The sequence below is a fragment of the Solanum stenotomum genome, chromosome 11 (genome assembly GCF_019186545.1).
Source record: "Solanum stenotomum isolate F172 chromosome 11, ASM1918654v1, whole genome shotgun sequence".
NCBI classification, from domain to species: domain Eukaryota; kingdom Viridiplantae; phylum Streptophyta; class Magnoliopsida; order Solanales; family Solanaceae; genus Solanum; species Solanum stenotomum.
In genome coordinates, this window is record NC_064292.1 from 48,193,076 (window position 1) to 48,213,298 (window position 20,223).

Consider the following 20,223-nt stretch of genomic DNA (forward strand, 5'->3'; position numbering starts at 1 on the left):
TAAATGTCTTAAATAATGATACGGACCTGCTCGTTCAATCGGAGCTCAATTTCATGCTCGTTTGCCCAGTCAAATATCATTTCTACTCGGTAAACAATTATTTCTTATTTGCGATAAAAGTCCAATCTCGGGTTAGCGAAAATGCACCAAAATTTGCAGATAAGTCCTATAATTCATGCTCAAAATTTCAGAACCTTCGGAATAATTTTTCGACCTTTAAAACTAATAATGAACCCTTTAGTTGCCACAATTTGCTGAAATAGTGTCAAAACATCCAAGAAGCTTAAAAGTTCACCCAAAACTCATTTGGCACTACCCGAACACAAACCAAATATGCTACTAGCTTGAAAATGACATTTCGGACTCGATGAAATCGTCAGAATTTGAATTCGAGGTCTCCTTGTCCCGGTATCCAATAAGACGTCAATAAACTAACTTTAGGCTCAAAAACTCGAAACGCACTCGGGGCGTCTAAAAATTCACCCAAGACTCATTCTAGACTTAGAATCACCCCCTGAATCCAACGGTGCCCTCGGAATTCCATTCCGAGCACCGGAACTTCGTTTGTTGACCAAAGTCAACTCTTGATCAAAATTTCACAATTTTTGCAACTTAGGACCTCAAATCTTCGTTTTAACTCCAAATTCGACTCTGTAAATTCACATAGACCCGTTTCAACATTCTAAAACTGCTAGAATCGACAGAAATCCGAGTCGAGTCTCGAAACTCCAAATGACTCGAAATAACACTTTTAACCAAACTTTAACTCTTAAAAACTCAACTTTCCAAAAACTCAACTTTTCATCAATTTTCCTTCAAACCAACTTTGAAAATACAACAATTAGGACTCAAGCAACTATCGGGAGGGGTAAAACGGTCATTTTATGAAAATTTCCAAAAATGACCTTTAGGGTCATTACATGGAAGCCTCAAAACTTGAACCAACCATCCCATTAGATATAAAAATGACCCTCCAAAGCTAATCGCGCTGACGAAATTCTCATCAGAGCATGTTTACAAAAAATGTTAAGCAAAGTCAAATTTTGGCCAAAAGTTAAAAGTTAAAACCCCTCACGGTACAATCTGAATATGAAAACCTCAAAATCCAAACCAACCATCCTATAAGACGAAAAATGACCTTCTAGAGCTAACCGCGCTAATGAAATTCAAATTTGAGCATGTTTCCCAAAAAGGTTGACCTAATTCAAAATTTAGCCAAGAGCTAAAAGTTAAAACGCTTAATGACACAAACTGAAAATAAAAGTCTCAAAATCCGAACGAACCGTCGTATGAGACCAAAACTAAACTTATATGGCTAACCGCGGTGACAAAATTTCAATTCGAGCACGATTACCAAAAATATTGACTAGAGTGAAATTTTGGCCAGAACATAAAAGTTAAAATGCCTAATGACACAAACTAAAAATGGAAGCCTCAAAACCCGAACCCTCTATCATATTACATCAAAAATGACCTTCAGCATCTAACTGCACTGACGAAATTCTCCTCTGAACACGTTTATCAAATATATTGACATAAGTTAAACTTTGACCAAAATTTTTAAGTTAAAACACCTAACGGCACACACTAAAAATGAAAGCCTCACAACCCAAACCAACCATCCTATTAGATAAAAAATTACCTTTGGAGTTAATTACGTTGACAGAATTTTCATCTGAGCACGTTCACAAAAATATTGACCAAAGTCAAATTTGGCCAAAACAAAAGATTTAAAACACCTAACGGCACAAACAAAAAACGGAAGCCTCAAAACTTAAACCAACCTTCCTGTTAGATAAAAAATGACCTTTCGAAGCTAATGACACTGACATAGTTCTAATCTGAGCACGTTTACCAAAAATATCGATCAAAGGCAAGTTTTGGCTAAAATTTTAAAGTTAAAACGCCTAACGACACAAACTGAATATGAAAGCCTCAACACTAGACGTTGATTTACCACTTCAATTGATAAATTTACCAACTATTCAAATATAAGTTATAATTAATAATTTATCAATAAATTTTATCACAGTTGGTAATAGTTACTATTCAACTAAACATTCATATGTAATATTACCAACTAATAATTAATATGTTGGTAAATTTTACCAATAGATTAATGATCAGTTGGTATATTACCAACTATTTTAATGATGTTAGTAATTTACTAACTACAATCTTTATTCGTCGGCAAAATTTTCAACTAATTGGAATATTGGTTGGCAAGTTTACCAACAAACTACATTTCGTTACTAATTTACCAACACATTTATATTTGGTTGGTAAATTTAGCAACACAATCTTGCCGTTGGTAAATGTTTGGTTAGTAATTCATTGGTAATATGTTAATAAATTATATAAACAATTTTTTGTCATATTTACCAACCAATATATACTTCGTTGGTAATATTACCAACAAAAAGTGTGCGTTAGTCATATTTCAGTTGGTAATCCATTAATAGAATGTTGCTAAATTTGGCGCCATTTTTTCCCGCTGTATTTACCAACTAAAATACTTAGTTAGTAAGATTTTGGTTGGTAATATGTTAGAATTTTGTTGTTAAGTTTTAAAATATAATTCAGTTAGAAATATGTTGGTAATTTGTTAGTAGAATACTAACCAACTTAAGTTGTTAGTAAAATCTGTTGGCAATTTGGGGTTTTTTTGTAGTGACTAAAACTAATGCGACCATGCTTATAATAACTTCTCACTACATCAATTAAATATTTGGAGAGTACAAGATTTTCATTTGATTCTATGTAAAATTAATCAATTAAGAATCTTAAATTTATTGCTCAGGGATGAAATGAAAAACACTATCATCTAATTTCCTTTTTGCACTAAATATGCTCAAAAATCCTTTTGGATAAGGTTAATTTAACACTATCATCAGAGTTATTTGGATAAACTTCAGATTAAACATAAGACATTTTACAGTAAATGATATTTAACAACTTGTGTGTGATATATACGTTTTGCAAATGATATTTATAATTTGAAGTATTTTTCTAAATATGATTTATATTCCCTAATTTTAAAAAGTAACAAAATCACTCAAATTAACTATATGATATGTACAATTGAATCTGCTCTAAAAGAGTAATATGTTAAAATAAAAAATAGTAATATAATGTTATCGAAAAAGGGTCAAAATTGCCCCCGAACTATATGAAATAGACCATTTATACCCTTCGTTACATTTTGGGATCAAATATGCCCCTGCTATTATCCTAAGAGACCACAAATACCCTCAAGAGTTAACACCCCAAATTTTTGTTGACGTGGCAAGCCACGTGGGACTAATCCTTCCACCTAAGCGTTGCCAACTAGGATTTACTACAAAAGAACTAGACCTTTAGCGGCAATAACAGTCGCCACAAAAGCTCATAAAATCGTCACTAAAAGTTTTTAACATTAAATTCTAATTTTGTGTTTTTTTCTTCATTGTTTTTAAAAAACCAAATATGATATCGATTAAGTAGGAGTTTGAAGACACTATATGTTTTATTTTTATGTCATATGTAAATGTATAAAATGTACAATGATGCATTATATATATATAGTAGGAGATTTGAATCGAGAAGTAATTTTGATTATTTTTCGTAATAATATTGGATGTTTTTAATATGGATATTGCAAGTTATTTATTTTAGAAAATTAAGTCGCAATCGAAAATTAATTATCATATTTTTTTGTTGAAAAAATAGGTTTTACTAGCGAATGGTTGTTGGAGCCTTAGTCGCCACTAAAAATCACTCATAACCTTTAGTGGCAATATTTTGGGATTTTGTGGCGACTTTGTCGCCACTAAAAGTCAAGTTCTTTTGTAGTGAATCTTAGTTGGCAATGCTTAGGTAGAGGGATTAGTCCCATGTAGCTTGCCACGTCACTAAAAAATTGGGGTGTTAACTCTCGAGGGTATTTGTGGTCTCCTGGGATAACTGCGGGGGTATTTTTGATCCCAAAATATAATGGAGGGTATAAGTGGTCTATTTCTCATAGTTCAGGGGCAATTTTGACCCTTTTCCGTAATGTCATAGATTAGATCTCATATACGAGTTACTACATAGTATTACAAATGTTTTTTTTTTTTTTTGCAAAAACTACATAACTAAGCAAACATTTTAGTATAACTACTAAATCATACACTACCTTAAAATAACTACCCAATCACACGCTACTCCTAACGTCTTAGGTATTGCATAAATACTTTCTTTCTCTCTCGCCTCTCTCCCGACCCTCCCTCTCTTGCCTCTCTCGACTCATATTCCTAGTTTTGTGTTGTGTTTCTCTCTCGAAGAGGAAGAGAGAGCAACTAAAGATTAGTGGACTAATGCAGTTCTATGAAGACAATGGAAAAGATATAGACAATAATGTCTCTTCTCCTTACATTGATTTCAACCGGGGGATAGCAAGGGTTGTGGTGGAGTAGTTAGTACTCTTTCATCCTTAACCAACTAGTCTCGGGTTCAAGCCCTCTTGATGAACTTATAATGGCTATATAATTGATATCAAATAGTCATTGAAGGGGGCATGTACCTGAATAACTATATCTTCTTTTTCTTCGTCTTCTAAGTATGTATCTATGCACATATACATTATATACATCACCAATTTGATATCAGATACATGTACCTTTGATATCAAATAGATGTATTTATACATAGATATACTAGATACATCGAATATATCAATACATTTTTTATATTTGATACATGAAATTAATACTTCTCATGTCCCAATTTATGTAATACTTTTCGTTTTTCGGGAGTCAAACAATTTTATTTTGAGTGGAAATTTGCGCAGGGAATCTTCAAATTTTTTGAAATATATGTGTGTGTGACAATTATTTATCCTCAAATAATTCAAGTGGAAAAGTAGCAAACATGACAACAAAATTGTTCTTCTCATAGCTAGTTAGAAGGCCATAAAAAATAATATTATCCGATAATTTTTTACCTTGACCCAATTACATAATAACTCAATGGTATAATTGGAAATAAACTTTTTATAGAGTTTTAATCCAAACACAAGATGAGATGGAAACAATGAACCAAACACTTGATAAAAATAAACCTTGCACTACTAATTCCTGCATTATTAATCTTTATACCAAATGACCCCTAAGTGGCTTGTGTAGTGCCTCTCGGGGTTATATACGCCATGTTACGCCTAGGCAATGGTGGAGCCACCTTATAATAAGGGGTTCATCTGAACCCCCTCGGCGGAAAATTATATTATTTGTACATGGTTAAAATAATTTTTTTTAGGTAGATATAGTAGATGTCGAACCCCCTTCGACTACTTCGTGTGTCTATTTCTTCATATTTTGAACCCCCGTATTTAAAATTCTGGCTCTGTCACTGTGCCTAGGGCATGCTAAATGACTTTGTCACGACCCAAAACATGCAAAACTAAATCAAAAAACCGAATACACACCCAACATACAAAATAAGTAATTATTGAAACTATCATTACATTCAATAATTAACACCTATATATCAAAACTAGCACATTTACCCCCATTCTTTCCTCTAAAGAGCTAAATCCCCTTTTAACGGCTAAATAGTGTAAGAACTAGAAACAAACACCCACCAACAATAGTGCGCACATTAATTTCCGTGTGCTCAAACGGTGCATATTAGACTTTAGCAATCACCTCCCGCCACGTCATTTAACGTCACACACATAATTTCCCGCAACCCTTCTACTACCACCCTAGGGGGGTTTCAGGGTGGGTGGTTTTGTTGGGTGGGTGAGTATCGTCTCTTTCATTGTTTTTCCATTTTTGGGTTCTTTCGGTTCTTCTTCTAATAAACACTCTCTGCAACAAAGTATAAAAGGAGTATTTTATTGAGAAAAAAAATAATGAAATTTCAAAATTGAAAATTAACATCCCAATTTGAGTAATTATTTATTTCCAATACTGTCCCCCATTTCGTATCAATGGCTCCATCCAGCTCTGCTTCGCCGGCGGCGGGTTTATCGAGACCGGTAGCTCAAAGGAAAGTTCGTCCATCAGCTGAATACCGGCGTCGACCGCGGATGTCAGTGTCGCCTCCGCCGAAGAAATTCAGGTCGATGGTGGAGATCATGAAAGTAGCGAAGCGTGTGGAGTTACCGGTGGAAGAAGAAGAGGAATCGGAGGAGGAGGAAGAAGATGATTACGGAGAAGTTGTGTGTGAACAATGTGGCTCTGGAGAAAGGCCAGAGGAGCTGTTGCTGTGTGATAAATGTAACAAAGGGTTTCATATGTTATGTCTTCGTCCGATTGTAGTTCGTGTTCCCATTGGACCATGGCATTGTCCTCATTGCTCTGGTGATCAACATCGCATAATCAAAAGTATGGACAATGATAAAGAAATGAATTTAAAAAAAAAATTGATTATGAGTCGAAATGATGTACATAATGTGTTTGTATGTTGTTTAGGTTTTTCGCAAAAGAAGATAGTTGATTTCTTTCGGATTCAGAAAGAGAGTCAAATGGTGGTGAAATGTTTATCTGCTCAAGGTAAATGAAACAATGTGATCTTTATATCGGGAAAGGTTATAATGTAAGCTCAATTGGGATCACAATCTGAGTGTTTAGGTGTTTTGGTTGATCGATATCTATGTATACTTTTGTTATACTAGAGCTGATTGATTGATGTCTGTACTTTTTGTAATGCTAACTTATGTTTAGAGCGGAAGATGTAGGAATCATATAGCAGATTAGGAATCTAAGCCCGCAAACTTAAGCGTGAGTTGAGGTTATTCTTTTACTAGAAAAAGCATACTCAAAGCAAGGGGCGGGGAAGGACACGAATCTTTCCCTCTTAAAAGTAGAGAGGGGAAGTGCAAGATCATCTCTTTATATAGTAGCGAGGGTTTCTTTATCTTTTCGGGGAAGTGCAAGATCATCACTTTATATAGTAGAGAGTGTTTCTTTATCTTTTCGGAGAAGTGCAAGATCATCCCTTTATATATTAGCGAGTGTTTCTTTATCTTTTCGGGGAAGTGCAAGATCATCTCTTTATATAGTAGCGAGTGTTTCTTTATCTTTTCGGAGAAGTGCAGGATCATCCCTTTATATATTAGCGAGTGTTTCTTAATCTTTTCGGGTAAGTGCAAGATCATCCCTTTATATAGTAGCGAGTGTTTCTTTATCTTTTCGGGTAGCTGCAAGATCATCCCTTTATATAGTAGCGAGTGTTTCTTTATCTTTTCAGAGAAGTGCAAGATCATCCCTTTATATAGTAGCGAGTGTTTCTTTATCTTTTCGGGGAAGTGCAAGATCATCCCTTTATATAGTAGCGAGTGTTTCTTTATCTTTTTGGGTAAGTGCAAGATCATCCCTTTATATAGTAGTGAGTGTTTCTTTATCTTTTCCAATTTATGTAATTTATGTTTTAGTTGCTAGAGTTCATTTCCTGCTTGCTCTTTTGATATAGATTGACGTTTTCCAATTATTATCTTTTGTTTCCATATTTAGTTTCAAGTTGGTGGATCAACGAGTTTAGTGAACTTGATGTTTAGGTTCAACATTCATTATCTCGAAATTTGATGGTAAAATCAACATCCTGCAGTTAACTTATCATTGTGATCAAATGTGTTTTGCTAATAACTTGTCTTTCTGTCTTTGCAGTATAGCTTTTGTCAGATGCCATTTGATAATCTGAAGTTACTCGCAAAATAATTAATAATCGAGTAATTTCTGAATTATTTTAATGAACCAGAAGTTTCTCTTAATTTATCCATTGAATTGGATAACTCATTAGTTAACAGATAACTCCATCTAACAATACCTGCCTTTCTTTTCTGCAGTCGTTTGGTAGGACATTAAGGTTGTTCAATTGTATCTTACTTAGTCATTACTTTCTTAATGAGGAAATTGGATTTTGAACACAAAATGTTTCTTCTTTCAGAAAAAAATTCAAGCTAAGTAAGGTTTAATTAACAAAAGATCACTTTCTTAAATGTTTTAATGTCCTTAAAAGTGACTGTTGCCATTGTGATAGAGTTATACTTGTGCACATAAGAAAGGAATTTAATAATTATCTGTCTCAATGACGATGTGCTTGATCAAATTTTTGCACAAAAGCATTCTAATTTTTCCACATCCGGCAACTAGTTTGGATTGAGGCTTAATTAATATATGCTTTGATCAAACCACTCACGTATGAGGTAAGTATTAAGCTTGCTAGAAACATTCATGCAAATACCTATGCAGTGTGATAGCACTGGTTAGCTATTGTTGGTAAAATATGAACTTTTGCTTGTCATCACTGATATGATTTTGTTGCTACAATTCAGTAAAGAGCTACTTGTCAGTGCTGCACTTTATTCTTTTTCCTTAGTTGTCTTTTTGCTACGTAGTGTTATCCAAATAGACCATTTTCACCAAGATTAGGTTAGCAAATAATGTGAGAACTGTTCTTGTGTTACTTGTCTAGGAAGATCTATACACCAATATTTCATTTGAAACTAAGATGAGTTACTCGTTTTTTCTTAATAACTGTGGTGTCCAGACCAACTTTCTCGCACCTCGACTAATTCTACCAGATACCTGTCACCTTTCACCAACAACAAGTACCGTGTAACTCTGTCCACCAAAGCTAGGATAGATGAGAAGGAATCACCTAGTGTTTTAGCCTTTGTTGATAGTTGAACTTGAGACCTCATGATTCTCGACTCACTTCATTGACCACTAGGTCACGCCCTTGGGTGCGTTACTCCCAGTGTTTTGGACGGCGAAAGGTGATAAAAGGCGACAAGGGTCTGCCTCGCCACAAAGCGAATAGGCGATGAAGGGTCGCCTCGCCTCTCGCCATTGGCAACGAGGCGATCGCCTTTCACAACACTGGTTACTCCCTTGGTTTTCTTTTTCTATTTTCCTGATATTGAGTTATATGCTGCAATTTTTGGTCATTCTGTTTTTAAGAATGTATATTTATGACTTGTATTAAAGAGAATTTACATTTTATTGTGAGTAGATTCGCTTTCTAATCTCAGAGATTTCCCTAGATATATTTTGCTACCAGATCCTTGTAATCCATTGCAAGCTAGTGAATTTATCTCCTTGAAAATTTTAAAAGAAGGTGTCGTTAGTTTCTGATTTTCCATTTTTCCCTGTCGACATTGCCAGTAGATATCAGAAAACGTCGGAAGCGTTCACTAGTTTTCCACAAGAGACGCAGAAGGCTATCACTATATGTTCCAACAGAAGATCCTCACAGGAGGTTAGTTCAAATGGCATCTCTTGCTTCTGCACTGACAGCTCTCGATATGGAATTCAGCGATGAACTAACTTACATGCCTGGCATGGCTCGTAAATCTGCTAATAGTGCCAAGTTTGAAAGTGGTGGAATGCAGGTTTGCTCTTGGTCCCACAGTCAGTCGGTCTATTCTATTGCTCTTTCAATGTTATAAGGTGTTAGCTCATACTTCACCATGTAATTTTTTCCTTTTGTTATAGGTTCTCTCAAAAGAAGATACTGAAACCCTGGAGCAGTGTAGAGCTATGTATAAAAGAGGGGAATGCCCTCCTCTCATGGTTGTTTTTGATTCTCGTGAAGGGTATGCCTAGTTACCTCAGATTGCTTGTGAGTTTCTTGTCTGTTTGTTTTGTATTTGCACATGAAATCTAATGCATCTTATTAATGCAGCTATACTGTAGAAGCTGATGGGCCTATAAAGGACTTGACAATATTAGCAGAATATACAGGCGATGTGGATTATATCAGGAATCGGCAGGAGGATGATTGTGATAGCATGATGACCCTTCTTTTAGCAAGAGACCCATCAAAAAGTCTTGTTATCTGTCCTGATAAGAGGGGAAACATTTCTCGGTTTATCAATGGCATAAATAACCATTCACCGTAAGCTAGTAACCTCAATCTTGCCTTCTTAAACTCGATCTTTGTCCATCTTTTCTCCTCCATAAATCGTGGCTTTCTAAAGTCTATGCTTTTTATGATATGCTCAACCAACCCCCAACAATCAATTTCAGAATGTCTAAACTTTCATATCAAGAGATCTTATAGTAACCAACCTACTGTTCTTGAGACTATTCCAATTTTTGCAGGGAGGGTAAGAAGAAGCAGAACCTGAAATGCGTGAGATACAGTGTAAAGGGCGCATGCCACGTTCTTTTGGTTGCAATTCGTGATATTGCTAAGGGAGAGCGGCTGTACTATGATTACAATGGATATGAGCATGAATATCCAACACATCATTTTGTTTAAATTATCATATGTAGCTTTCCTAGTGAGCCTAGGATCAGGAGATCTTTCTTCTTCATAACTATACAACTAGTTCAGATCAAAACCTTTTTTCCCTTTTCCTTTTCTTGATTTATCAAAGTGTCAAGGTGAATGTTGGTCATTTAGATGGAGGTAGATACACCACAGCAGAAAATTTTGGTCAAAGTCCGAAGAGTTTTGGAGATTTAAGTTACTAGGTAACTTTGTTAATTTCAGTTATACATTGACATATGTAGACCTTAGCCCTATGTAATTGCTTTGAGAACAAAAATGCATCTGTTTTACAGAATTTTAGAGGTGACTATTATAGCATGCTTCTGTCTTTTATTGTCCGTTCTTGACTATTTTTTGGTCATTAATGTAAAAGCATCTTTGTCTGGTTACCTTTTGAATGCTGCGGCGTAACTAGTAAAGTTGTTTCCATGTGACTAGGAGGTCACATGATCGAACTATGGAAATAGGTTCTTGCAGAAATGCAAGGTAAGGATAAGGATGCGCAATAAACCCTTGTGGTCCGGCCCTTCCCGGCCTCGAGCGTAGTGGGAGGTTACTGCCCTTTGAGTATCATTATGTGATTGACAAGTTTTACAAGACTAAACTTCCTTCTGAGTATCTTAGATCAACAAAGTTCATTATTGTGTCAAAACCATTTAAGTAACTTGTACATTTTGCACCAAAAATCTAAACTTGGTAACCATTTATAGTTTACACTATGTTCAAGACCAGTTCTTCCTTCAAAAGATTCTTCTAATTTACTTCTTCCAGTCAGTCCATGGAATGCATGAGGTTACTCTGACCATATATCATCCAGTGATTTCATTATACTGTCTTTGTCAACCTTCCAGGGTGCCCTTTTCTGTAAGTTTTCTTGTGTGAAGCATGCCTCACATATTATGTTGCTCGGATCCTTCACAAATGTTGTTGCACCCGTGTCAGATCTTCCAAAAATGCATAGCTTTTGGAGGATTTGACCCACTCTTGGTGGTATTTTAGAAGAGTCCGAGCAACATAGTGGCACATGTGGATATCCAAGTAAAGCAGGTCATAAAATTCCATTTCTACTCTCTGCAGTGGTACATCCTTGTAAGTTAACTAGACCATAATGTTCAGTTCAAGTGTCTTTAAGTGGAACAGGTTCCAACCAGTTACCTTCCAAAAACTTGATCTTGCTGCAATCACCACTTTTTAGCTTCACCAAATAGTAGAATTCATTACCTATGTTTCTTAGACTCTCCAAAAATACTGCTAGGTGTGTGTCAGATCCTTTTTGGAGGATCTGACACAAGCGCGGAGTATTTTTGGAGAGTCCTAGCAACATAGCTCGTATTTAGATGGCATGTGTACCATTTTGGCCTTAGTTAACTTCTATCACAGTTCACAGCTTTGTCTTGCATTGAACATCCATACAATTTGGATCAGAGATATAATTTCTTATGACCTTAGATTCTTCTGCAATATTTGTTACCACTGGCAAAATTTTATTTGACGTCTTTTCTGGGACTCTCATCTCACTTTAACGGGTAAGTTTTGAGCCGTTGGACTAAGTCAGCCCAAAAACACTCTTAACATGGTCTGATACTGCTTTGCTTTGAGTAAAGTCTGCACAGATTTTTCCAAAAGGTCTTACACCTTTAGAAGTATCTTTACACCTCATGTGTAGCTTTCGTTTCTTATCAATTTCCAATGTGAGACTTTGTTCGCGTACTCAACAATCTACCTCTTGAACTAATTACCACATGACCTATCACTAAGATTCATCTGAGTATGTATGGCCACCAAAGCCCATACGCTTCTTCTTGTGTATATGTTTCCAAGCTATGAATACATGTAGTAAACCAATCAGTGGATGGGACAAAAATAGTAAACCAACCCATGCTATCACAATCTAGTGGGCTTGTTTTTCAGCTCTTCACATGCCATAACATGAGAGCTACTTTGGAGATGGATGGGCAAAGGTAGTAAACTATCATGTTCATGCCATCACTCCAGGGGCGGAGCTAGTGTATAGATTATATGTTCGGTTGAACCTAGTGACTTTGGTTCAAATCCTATATTGCGTTAACAAATCCATTGAATTATGAAGTGGGTTGAGAACCATGAATGCCTCAGGTTCAAATCTCAGTAGAGACAAAAATACTAGGTGATTTCTTTCTGTCTGTTCTAGTTTTAGTGGACAGAGTTACCTGGTATCTGTTTGCTGGTGAGAAGTGGCAGGTATCCCGTGGAATTAGTCGAGGTGCGCGCAAGTTGGCCTGGACACCATGGTTATCAAAAAAAAGAAAAAAAATCCGTTGAATATGCATAAACTATTAATTTATAACCTAGTCGCATAAAATGACTAAAATCCCAAACTCATACGTTTCAAGTCCTGTCTCCATCTCTTCATCACTCTCCGTTTGACTTGTTTCTTAACTCTTCATGGGTGGTAATATAAGAGTTACTCAACACCATCTCCATGCATGTCCAGTCGCACCACAGGCTTTCATATGGGCTAAGCTAATTCAAAGAGACTCTTTACATGGTGTGATACTATCCATTTTTGGATCGAACCCACACGATTTCCCCTAAAAGGTCTCACACCATTAGGACTTGACGACTTCTCACAACCAACATAGATTACTTTCTTGTTTTCCATTAGGCTTGTTTTCTGTCACTTTCCATGGTACTGCTCACTTGTGGCTACTTTCTTTCCTTACCAAAGAAGGAAACAAACAAAGTTACTTTAGTCTTGTACACTCTAAGTTTTGCTTTTGTTTCATTGAAATGCATTGTCCTTATATCATACATTGCAATGACGAAGGTTTACCAGAAAAAGTCTCTCTACCCTACAAAGGTAGAGATAAGGTATATTTTACCCTCTTCAAACCCCACTTATGAGATTACACTGGATATGTTGTTGTTGTTCTGTCTGTTTAAGACTTGGATTTCTCCCTTTGATCTCATTGATCAAATCCGTTTCATATTAGTCTACTATTCTATTCACATCTTACCGTATTTTTTAGGTTGAAAAGAGTAGTGTATCTTAGAAACTATGCATAGAGGTACTATAACACATAGCTTCTAATTTGTTTGTCTAAAACAACTCTATTATCAGCTAATTGATTTGACATTTTGTTTGCCCCCTTCATAATCTTTTTTTTTTTACAATAGATATGAGGTCGTGGATGATATAAATTAGGATAGATGGTTAATTGGTAGTACAACGTTCTCTCGCTTACCCTTCCATACTAGTAGTCGTAGTATTATTGTTATAGTTTCTTGGTCCACGATTATGGTTGTTTCTAGCATTTTGATTATAGTATTATTTTATTGTAATTACTGTTTAGAATGATTTGTCATGTTTTTTTTAGTATTTTGTCATGACTTCTTGACCTCAATTATTTATTTTGTCGTGTTGCTTCAAACTGTTTTTCCTTGAGTCGAGAGTCTGTTGGAAACCTCTCTACCTTCATGATAGAGATAAGATTTGTGTGTAACTGAATTAATTTGATTTGTTTCTTGTATTTGCTCATTAAAACGTTTGAAGGGTCACCATTCAAATTCAACGACGTTTGGTATGAAAGATCATTTGTGTTTCATTCGATCTAAAGGTGACCATGTATGGAAAATTAAATACACGAAGAAGTTAAAGAGAGTTCAACAACATATATAAATAGTGTAGTTTTCCATTAAAAGGAATTTGAATGAACCCCTTGATCTTATCTGGCTCTGATCCTAATAAGAGAAGAAGAAAATGTGACAACTACTTGTGGGAAGTCATCAATATATTTGATGCACCAAGAATAATAGTCGTAGGCTCGTAGCCTTCGAAACTTCCAAAGTACATTACATGCCTTTTACTCAAGGCGTCGAGGGATCGTTTCGTACTCCCTCTGTCCGTAATTAGTAATTACTTGTCTAATTTTTCTTTTTTACTTGTCCATTTAGACAAATCAAGAAAGGACAACTTTCTTTTACCTATTATACCTTTAATTAATTACTTTAAAAAAAGTTAAAACTTCTTGAAAATGTTAAGTTTTATGATAAATAATAAGATTAAAATGGTAATAGGTGTGTCAATTTAAAAATGAACAAGTAATCAGAAACAAAAGGAGTACTTATTAATGTAGGGATTTGTAATGCTGGAACTATTACATATCCATGAGTTTGGGTTCATCTCTAAAGAATAAACTTCCATCTAAAAGTTTACATTATGCAAACACCTACAATGAAGAACTTTGAGAAGTTTGCAATATAACACTAAGTTTTTCAACCATTGTAATATTTTACCACGAAAATATGAGCTATCTCCTTTGTCTGGCCGTCACCAACGGAGGGTTGTATAGCTATAAAAAAAAAGGCGAGAAGCCTACCCCTTTATTGAGTCTACTCTCTCATGATGGCAAGGAGAATCTTTTGTAGAGGTACTGTTACAACAGGAGCTCAAGGGACTTGGGAGGCGACCCGGAGGACTGCCAGAATTCACATCTTTCAGTATGCTCAAGGGACTTGGGAAACTCTGGTCCTGAGAACTACCTGTATCTGCACCTTCGACTTCATTTGGGAGATCGCTAGTAGCTGCATTCTGAATGCCGCTAGAAGTTGGTATTCTTGAGCGTGAGGGCGACTTATGTTTAAACACGCCCCACAAATAGTACTTCCTACGAAGCCCTGTATAAGGTGAAGGTTTGTTAAGTGTTTGATTGAATACAATACAACTGATATCTCAGTTCAATGGGAGAAAATAAAGACTTGGGAAGCAGAAATTCATCACTTACTCCAATGTTTCTGTGGCAGAACACGAGATGAAAAAATCAAAAGCTCCAAGTCGTCAATTGTGGCACTCATTGCAAGATCATTGTCAATAACATCTTCCAATAGAGCATCATAAGAATTTTCATCCCTGAAAGACAGTATTAATAGATAAGGTTCGAGAACATCAGGATCATAATGTTCAATGACTGCATTATAATAAGACGACGTTACTCTTCAAGCTCGGGAAAGAGATACAAAGCAATACTGCAGTCTGTTGGTTGCAGCCTCAGGAAACTCCTCGGCCATACATCATTCTTGGACACAAGTTTTACATCAAGTTTCACAGGAAGCCTATTTGCTGCCATAGACGCCTTTTCACAGGCTTTGTTTGACAAATGAGCTAAGATATTAATACTGCTTTCACTTTCTGTATTGAAGATAAAACATCCCCTACAGTTAAAAATAAAGACAGTGAATAGAGAATTCTTTTTTCTAAATTCAATAAAGAATCCTCCCACCAAGAAGTTGGGAAGAAAGGCAATAGCAGAAAGAACTACTCGTTGCAATCACTGAAAAAGCCTTTTTAGGTATCCCAAATCTAAAATGAAACAGGTAATTGCCTATCTAAAGCAGTGGAAGTTAAAGTTTTTACCTCCAAATGGGATCAATAACTGGCTGTGCAGACAAACAATTCGCAGATTCCACTTGAGGATCACTATACAAAGTGTCGAGTGGAAAATTTTGCTCACCAGGGAATGAAGAAGAAAAATTTCCACCAATTGCCCCACCCTCTCCCTCAAAATCACCGCCATCATCAAGAACTACAAACTTCCTCCTTGACTTTCTCATCTCTTGTTGATTTCCAATTTCACCAAGTGACTGAGTACTCTTTGAATCTTGCACAGAAGAGTCACCTCTTACTTGAGCTCTTTCTACCATTCCACCTTCCTCGTTGTTCAATGTTGAACAATAAGCTTCCTGGCGTTTACCTACTAGCGGAGTGTTCCCTGCTTTTACTGATTCAATTTGCTGTTCAGAATAGCATACATCTGCACACTCTTCTCCAATGTCTTTGTGTTTCTTAGTATCAATGAATGAAGGCTTCTCCTTTTGCAAAACGTGAAAAGAACTATGGGCAGTAGGTGATTGAACTGCTCCGCTTGTGTCATGTCTCGCCTCATCTAACCTTAGAGCTTTTACTTTACAATGGTAAAGCTTTCTTCTCCATTCCGCTCGAACATCAAAAGCATGGATTTTACGCTCACTTATCCGTTCACTCTTTCTGAACTGCTCAACCTTAGCAACTTTGGGAGTGCAATCCCAACATATCCAATCGGTATTGTCATCATCAGCAGAGATTTTCTCTTGGCAATAGCTGCAGAATAAGGAAAAACAAAATGAAATACGCCTGTCGAGTTAATAATCTTTTTCAGAGCTTGTAAAGTGATATTGAAGTCAATATAGGCATTTTTAGATGCTCGTAGCAATAATAGAACGACAATATACAGACAAAAAATATCCATGATATTGAAGCCAATAGAAGCACATGTAGATGTGCATGCGATAACAGAATAGAAATATACGGACTAAAACATTCATCAGTACTTTTTCTAACTCCATAAAGGGGAAAAGAAAAATTGTGATTTTCTACTAGGCAAGAATACTGCTTGATAATTAAAATGCCTAGGAAAAACTATATCCAACATTAAGCTATTACAATTGCTAATATCCACTTGAAATTCATTCTCAAAATAAAGAATATTGCATACGATTAATTAAGTTACTGATGAAACATACTGGTGTACAGCGGAATCACGACATTGCGAGCAGTAGATAAGAAGCTTGACATCTCCTTTATCCCCACATGTTAGACAAACAGTTCTCTGAGAAAGAAAAAGAAAACACAAGTGAGCACTAAGATTGTGAAATTGTACAATAAGTTGAACATGTACTGATGAAACTATCTCTTTTGATAGACAAATTGGTGAATTTGTCTTATAGAATTCAAACACTTATAAGTTATAATGTCTGAAACCTTAAATTTCTATAGAATCTGACTGCAACAACATGACACATTGCCTCTCCACGATCAAATCTCTGGACAAGAATCCAATCCTTGAGTTGTGTGCATGACCCTTAGATTGACAGTTCTATGAAGTTGATTTTTCTTTCTTAGATGTACTCATAGAAGTTTGGAAGGATGAACTAACCCAGACATCACGCTAGAACGTAAAAATGAAAACCATCTAGCTAGAAAGTAAATACACTTCTCTGAATAAAAAACATATATACATGAAACCGGGTTGGGCATTTAACTCCTAAATCTTGCACAAAACAAATGGCAAAATCAGAAGTCCTGGGAATACGTCAAAAGGTTATCATATGAATTAAGATTCGACCAAAAAGCCGACCTCAACAGGTAGGGGGAAGCAATATTATTACTTCCTCCATTTCAATTTATGTGCCTTACTTTCCCTTTTAGTCTGTTTCATAAAGATTGTTGATTTCTACATTTAGAAATTCTTTAATTCCGACATCCTATCATTGCCTGTTTAAGACCACAACATTCCAAGAACATTTTACTTTCTTAAACTCAATGTCCAACCAAACATAGTCTTTGAAGACAATTAAGTAGAAGTCATTACTCATTGAAAATTAACCTCTTCAATAAACAAGTCTCATTACTCATGTACACAGAATGAAGACATAAAGAATAACTACTCTGTTTCTAGAATTAATTTCCTTATGAAATCATTCGCACATTGTTCTCAGTAAGAAATATGCAATATTTGGGTTCCAATTTTGAGTTACAATCTTCTCAAACTTGTAACTAAGATCGATAAAGGGACTTTTGAGTCAAGGAGGTTAGTTATGAAATGATGAAGGTCATAAGGCTAATTAAAGACTTGCACAAAAGTAGTTGTACAGGCCTTGATTGTTGGATGTTGGGTTCCCCAAGGGTATATGTTCGGACACTTGGGGTGTACGTTTCAGGAGGAAAACATAGCAAGGAGTTTTTTTAAAGTTATCTTCCAAAGAGTAAGCTCTAAGTCCACAACATTACCTTCTAAAACATTAATAAGCAGTTTGAGGTGAAAGCATTTACTGCCAGGGACGGATCTAGAAGAGAACCTATGGGTTCTCGGGAATGCAATAGCTTTTACTCAAACCTATTGTATCTATATTAAGAAATTCACTAAATATCTATAAGTATTTGACTTGAGGTTGATCTAGTAACGCATAAACTTTAAATCCTTGATCCGTTTTTGCTTACTACTCATATCTTATATTTATATCCTCCCCCACCCCACCATTTCTTAAACCCTACATCCCACTTTCATGTTTATGCAAAAAAAATTGCAGATGAAGAAAAAAAAAAAACAAATTGAGGAACACATCACTCTCAAAAATGGGTGTAAAACTGAATTTTTTTTTGCTAATCGAACAATTTAAACAAAAAAATTTACTTTAAAAAAAAAACAAAAAGGGTTCCTCAAAAACTTCAAAAAACTCTAAAAATCCAGAAGCAGAACACACACACAGAGAATTTATCCTCGCCATTCGCCATATCTCAAACAACTATGAACTAACAACCAAAAATCAAAATTTAAAAAAAGTAGAGATAGAGCAACACAGATATACGCATTTGCATAAGACCCATAACAATCCGTTGATGATTTCACCTTCAAAACCCTTCTTCATTGAAGAAGTTGAAAATGTTAACTAAAAAATGAGAGTAAAACAAAACAAAAAAAAAACTTTTTCACAAACGCGAAATAATCAAACCAGTACGAATTAGAAGATAAAAAGTAAAATGCAAGAGTTAAATTTTACCGAAGCCGCAGCAGAGGCAGATATAGAAGAATCCATTAGCGTCCTCTTGCTTGCTTTCTCGCTGTTGCAAGTATTTATAGAAAATGGAGAAGGACGTTGTACATAGTAAGTGGAGCCAAAATAAGAATATGGGCAAGTCTAGGGGTAAAATAGGTATTTTAAAATTAAATTATTAGTACTTAATATAGAAATGTGTCTATAAAATTAGTTCTTTTATATGATAATACTAGATTGGTAATAAAATAAGATAAATAACATAATACGTAAATTTAAAATAAGAAGAGAAAATTAAAGTAACAATGTTATTACACTAAATCTATCGTTACACAAAACAAGATTTTACGGTGTTTTCTATTAATGAATTTGATGATATAATAAAATTTAAATAACAATAAAAATAAATATTTAAATTAACGATACAATACAATACAATAAATAACGACCATCCGAACAATACAATGACAAGTAAGTAATACTTAACCTAGGAAAGTATTTGTTTTTTATCAAAGATTTATTTCATGGGCGAAAAGGTAAAATGATAATTATGTAATCTAATTAAACAAACTTAGAGCTCGTTTGAATTGACTTAAAAAAGTATCTTTTGAGTCAAAAATAAAAAGTCAATCTGAAATGACTTTAAAGTCAAAAATAGAAAGTCAAATTGAAATGACTTTAAAGTCAAAAATAGAAAGTCAAATTTAAATGAATTTTAAGTCAAAAATAAAAAATCAAACTAAAATGACTTTTAAGTCAAACAAATAAAAAGTAGGGGGAGATCTACTTTTGATTTTTTAACTTATTTTAAGTCCTTTTAAACTATTTTATGTTATTTTTAACCCTATCAAACAGTTTCTAACTTATTTTAAGTTATCTTTTTAATTTATTTTAAGTTATTTTTATATTTGACAAACATTTCTAAAGTCAAAAACTAACTTAAAAAGTAGGTTTTACCAATTTTTAAGTCAATCCAACACCCTCTTAATTAGACCGAAAACTATTACTACTATTTCTAAAGAGGGTAATGTTTAATTTTTGTGGATAATTATGTACTTTTTCCAATTAAAGGAATTCAGTATTCAATCTATATCTACAAGTTTAGTGAATTTGTAGTTTCATTTGGATTCAGCATTTTCAATATGGATTATAACTAGAAATTTGATATAAAATTTAAGAGTTCAATTTCAAATTAGCATTTGTTTATAAATTTTAACTTCATTTTGTCATGATTTTTAAATATCATTTTAATTCGAAAAGTAGGATTTGAAATTTCAAATTGTGATTTCAATTTTTTAAAAATACATAAAAATTGACCGATATATAATTTAACTTCTACAACAAATGAATTCATGTTTAATGTGAACAGATTAGCCATACCATGTGAGAAATTTTATTTAAAAAATAGCTAGTTATTGC

General features: G+C 34.7%; 2 protein-coding genes across 3 annotated transcripts; one reads left to right on the forward strand and one right to left on the reverse strand.

Moving 5' to 3' along the window:
* Positions 1–5,647: 5,647 nt before the first annotated feature.
* On the forward strand, positions 5,648–10,555 carry LOC125844389 (probable Histone-lysine N-methyltransferase ATXR5). 2 transcript variants are annotated; one of them, XM_049523699.1, is made up of 6 exons: positions 5,648–6,344; positions 6,432–6,512; positions 9,129–9,352; positions 9,456–9,556; positions 9,646–9,858; positions 10,065–10,555. In XM_049523699.1, exons 1-6 carry the CDS (start codon positions 5,948–5,950, stop codon positions 10,222–10,224), a joined length of 1,176 nt encoding a protein of 391 aa, XP_049379656.1. In that variant the 5' UTR covers positions 5,648–5,947; the 3' UTR covers positions 10,225–10,555. The 2 variants fall into 2 exon arrangements, with proteins under 2 accessions (XP_049379656.1, XP_049379655.1); XM_049523698.1 differs by having other exon boundaries at positions 5,689–6,344; positions 9,126–9,352.
* Positions 10,556–14,504: 3,949 nt separating this feature from the next.
* LOC125844630 (uncharacterized) lies at positions 14,505–18,888 on the reverse strand. The gene is made up of 6 exons (XM_049523942.1): positions 18,811–18,888; positions 16,774–16,859; positions 15,629–16,351; positions 15,208–15,426; positions 15,000–15,124; positions 14,505–14,892 (listed from the first exon to the last, which is right to left on the reverse strand). Exons 1-6 carry the CDS (start codon positions 18,844–18,846, stop codon positions 14,591–14,593), a joined length of 1,491 nt encoding a protein of 496 aa, XP_049379899.1. The 5' UTR covers positions 18,847–18,888; the 3' UTR covers positions 14,505–14,590.
* Positions 18,889–20,223: the final 1,335 nt, after the last annotated feature.

Excerpts from the sequence above, each read along its gene's own strand:
- LOC125844389 (XM_049523698.1), top strand. The coding sequence starts at position 5,948 with ATGGCTCCATCCAGCTCTGCTTCGCCGGCGGCGGGTTTATCGAGACCG. Across the intron at positions 6,513-9,125 it reads GAAATGTTTATCTGCTCAAG|TAGATATCAGAAAACGTCGG; the intron begins GTAAATGAAACA and ends CGACATTGCCAG. Across the intron at positions 9,859-10,064 it reads GGCATAAATAACCATTCACC|GGAGGGTAAGAAGAAGCAGA; the intron begins GTAAGCTAGTAA and ends CAATTTTTGCAG.
- LOC125844630 (XM_049523942.1), bottom strand. The coding sequence starts at position 18,846 with ATGGATTCTTCTATATCTGCCTCTGCTGCGGCTTCG. Across the intron at positions 16,352-16,773 it reads CGTGATTCCGCTGTACACCA|CTATTGCCAAGAGAAAATCT; the intron begins GTATGTTTCATC and ends CTTATTCTGCAG. Across the intron at positions 15,125-15,207 it reads CTCTTTCCCGAGCTTGAAGA|GGATGAAAATTCTTATGATG; the intron begins GTAACGTCGTCT and ends ACTGTCTTTCAG.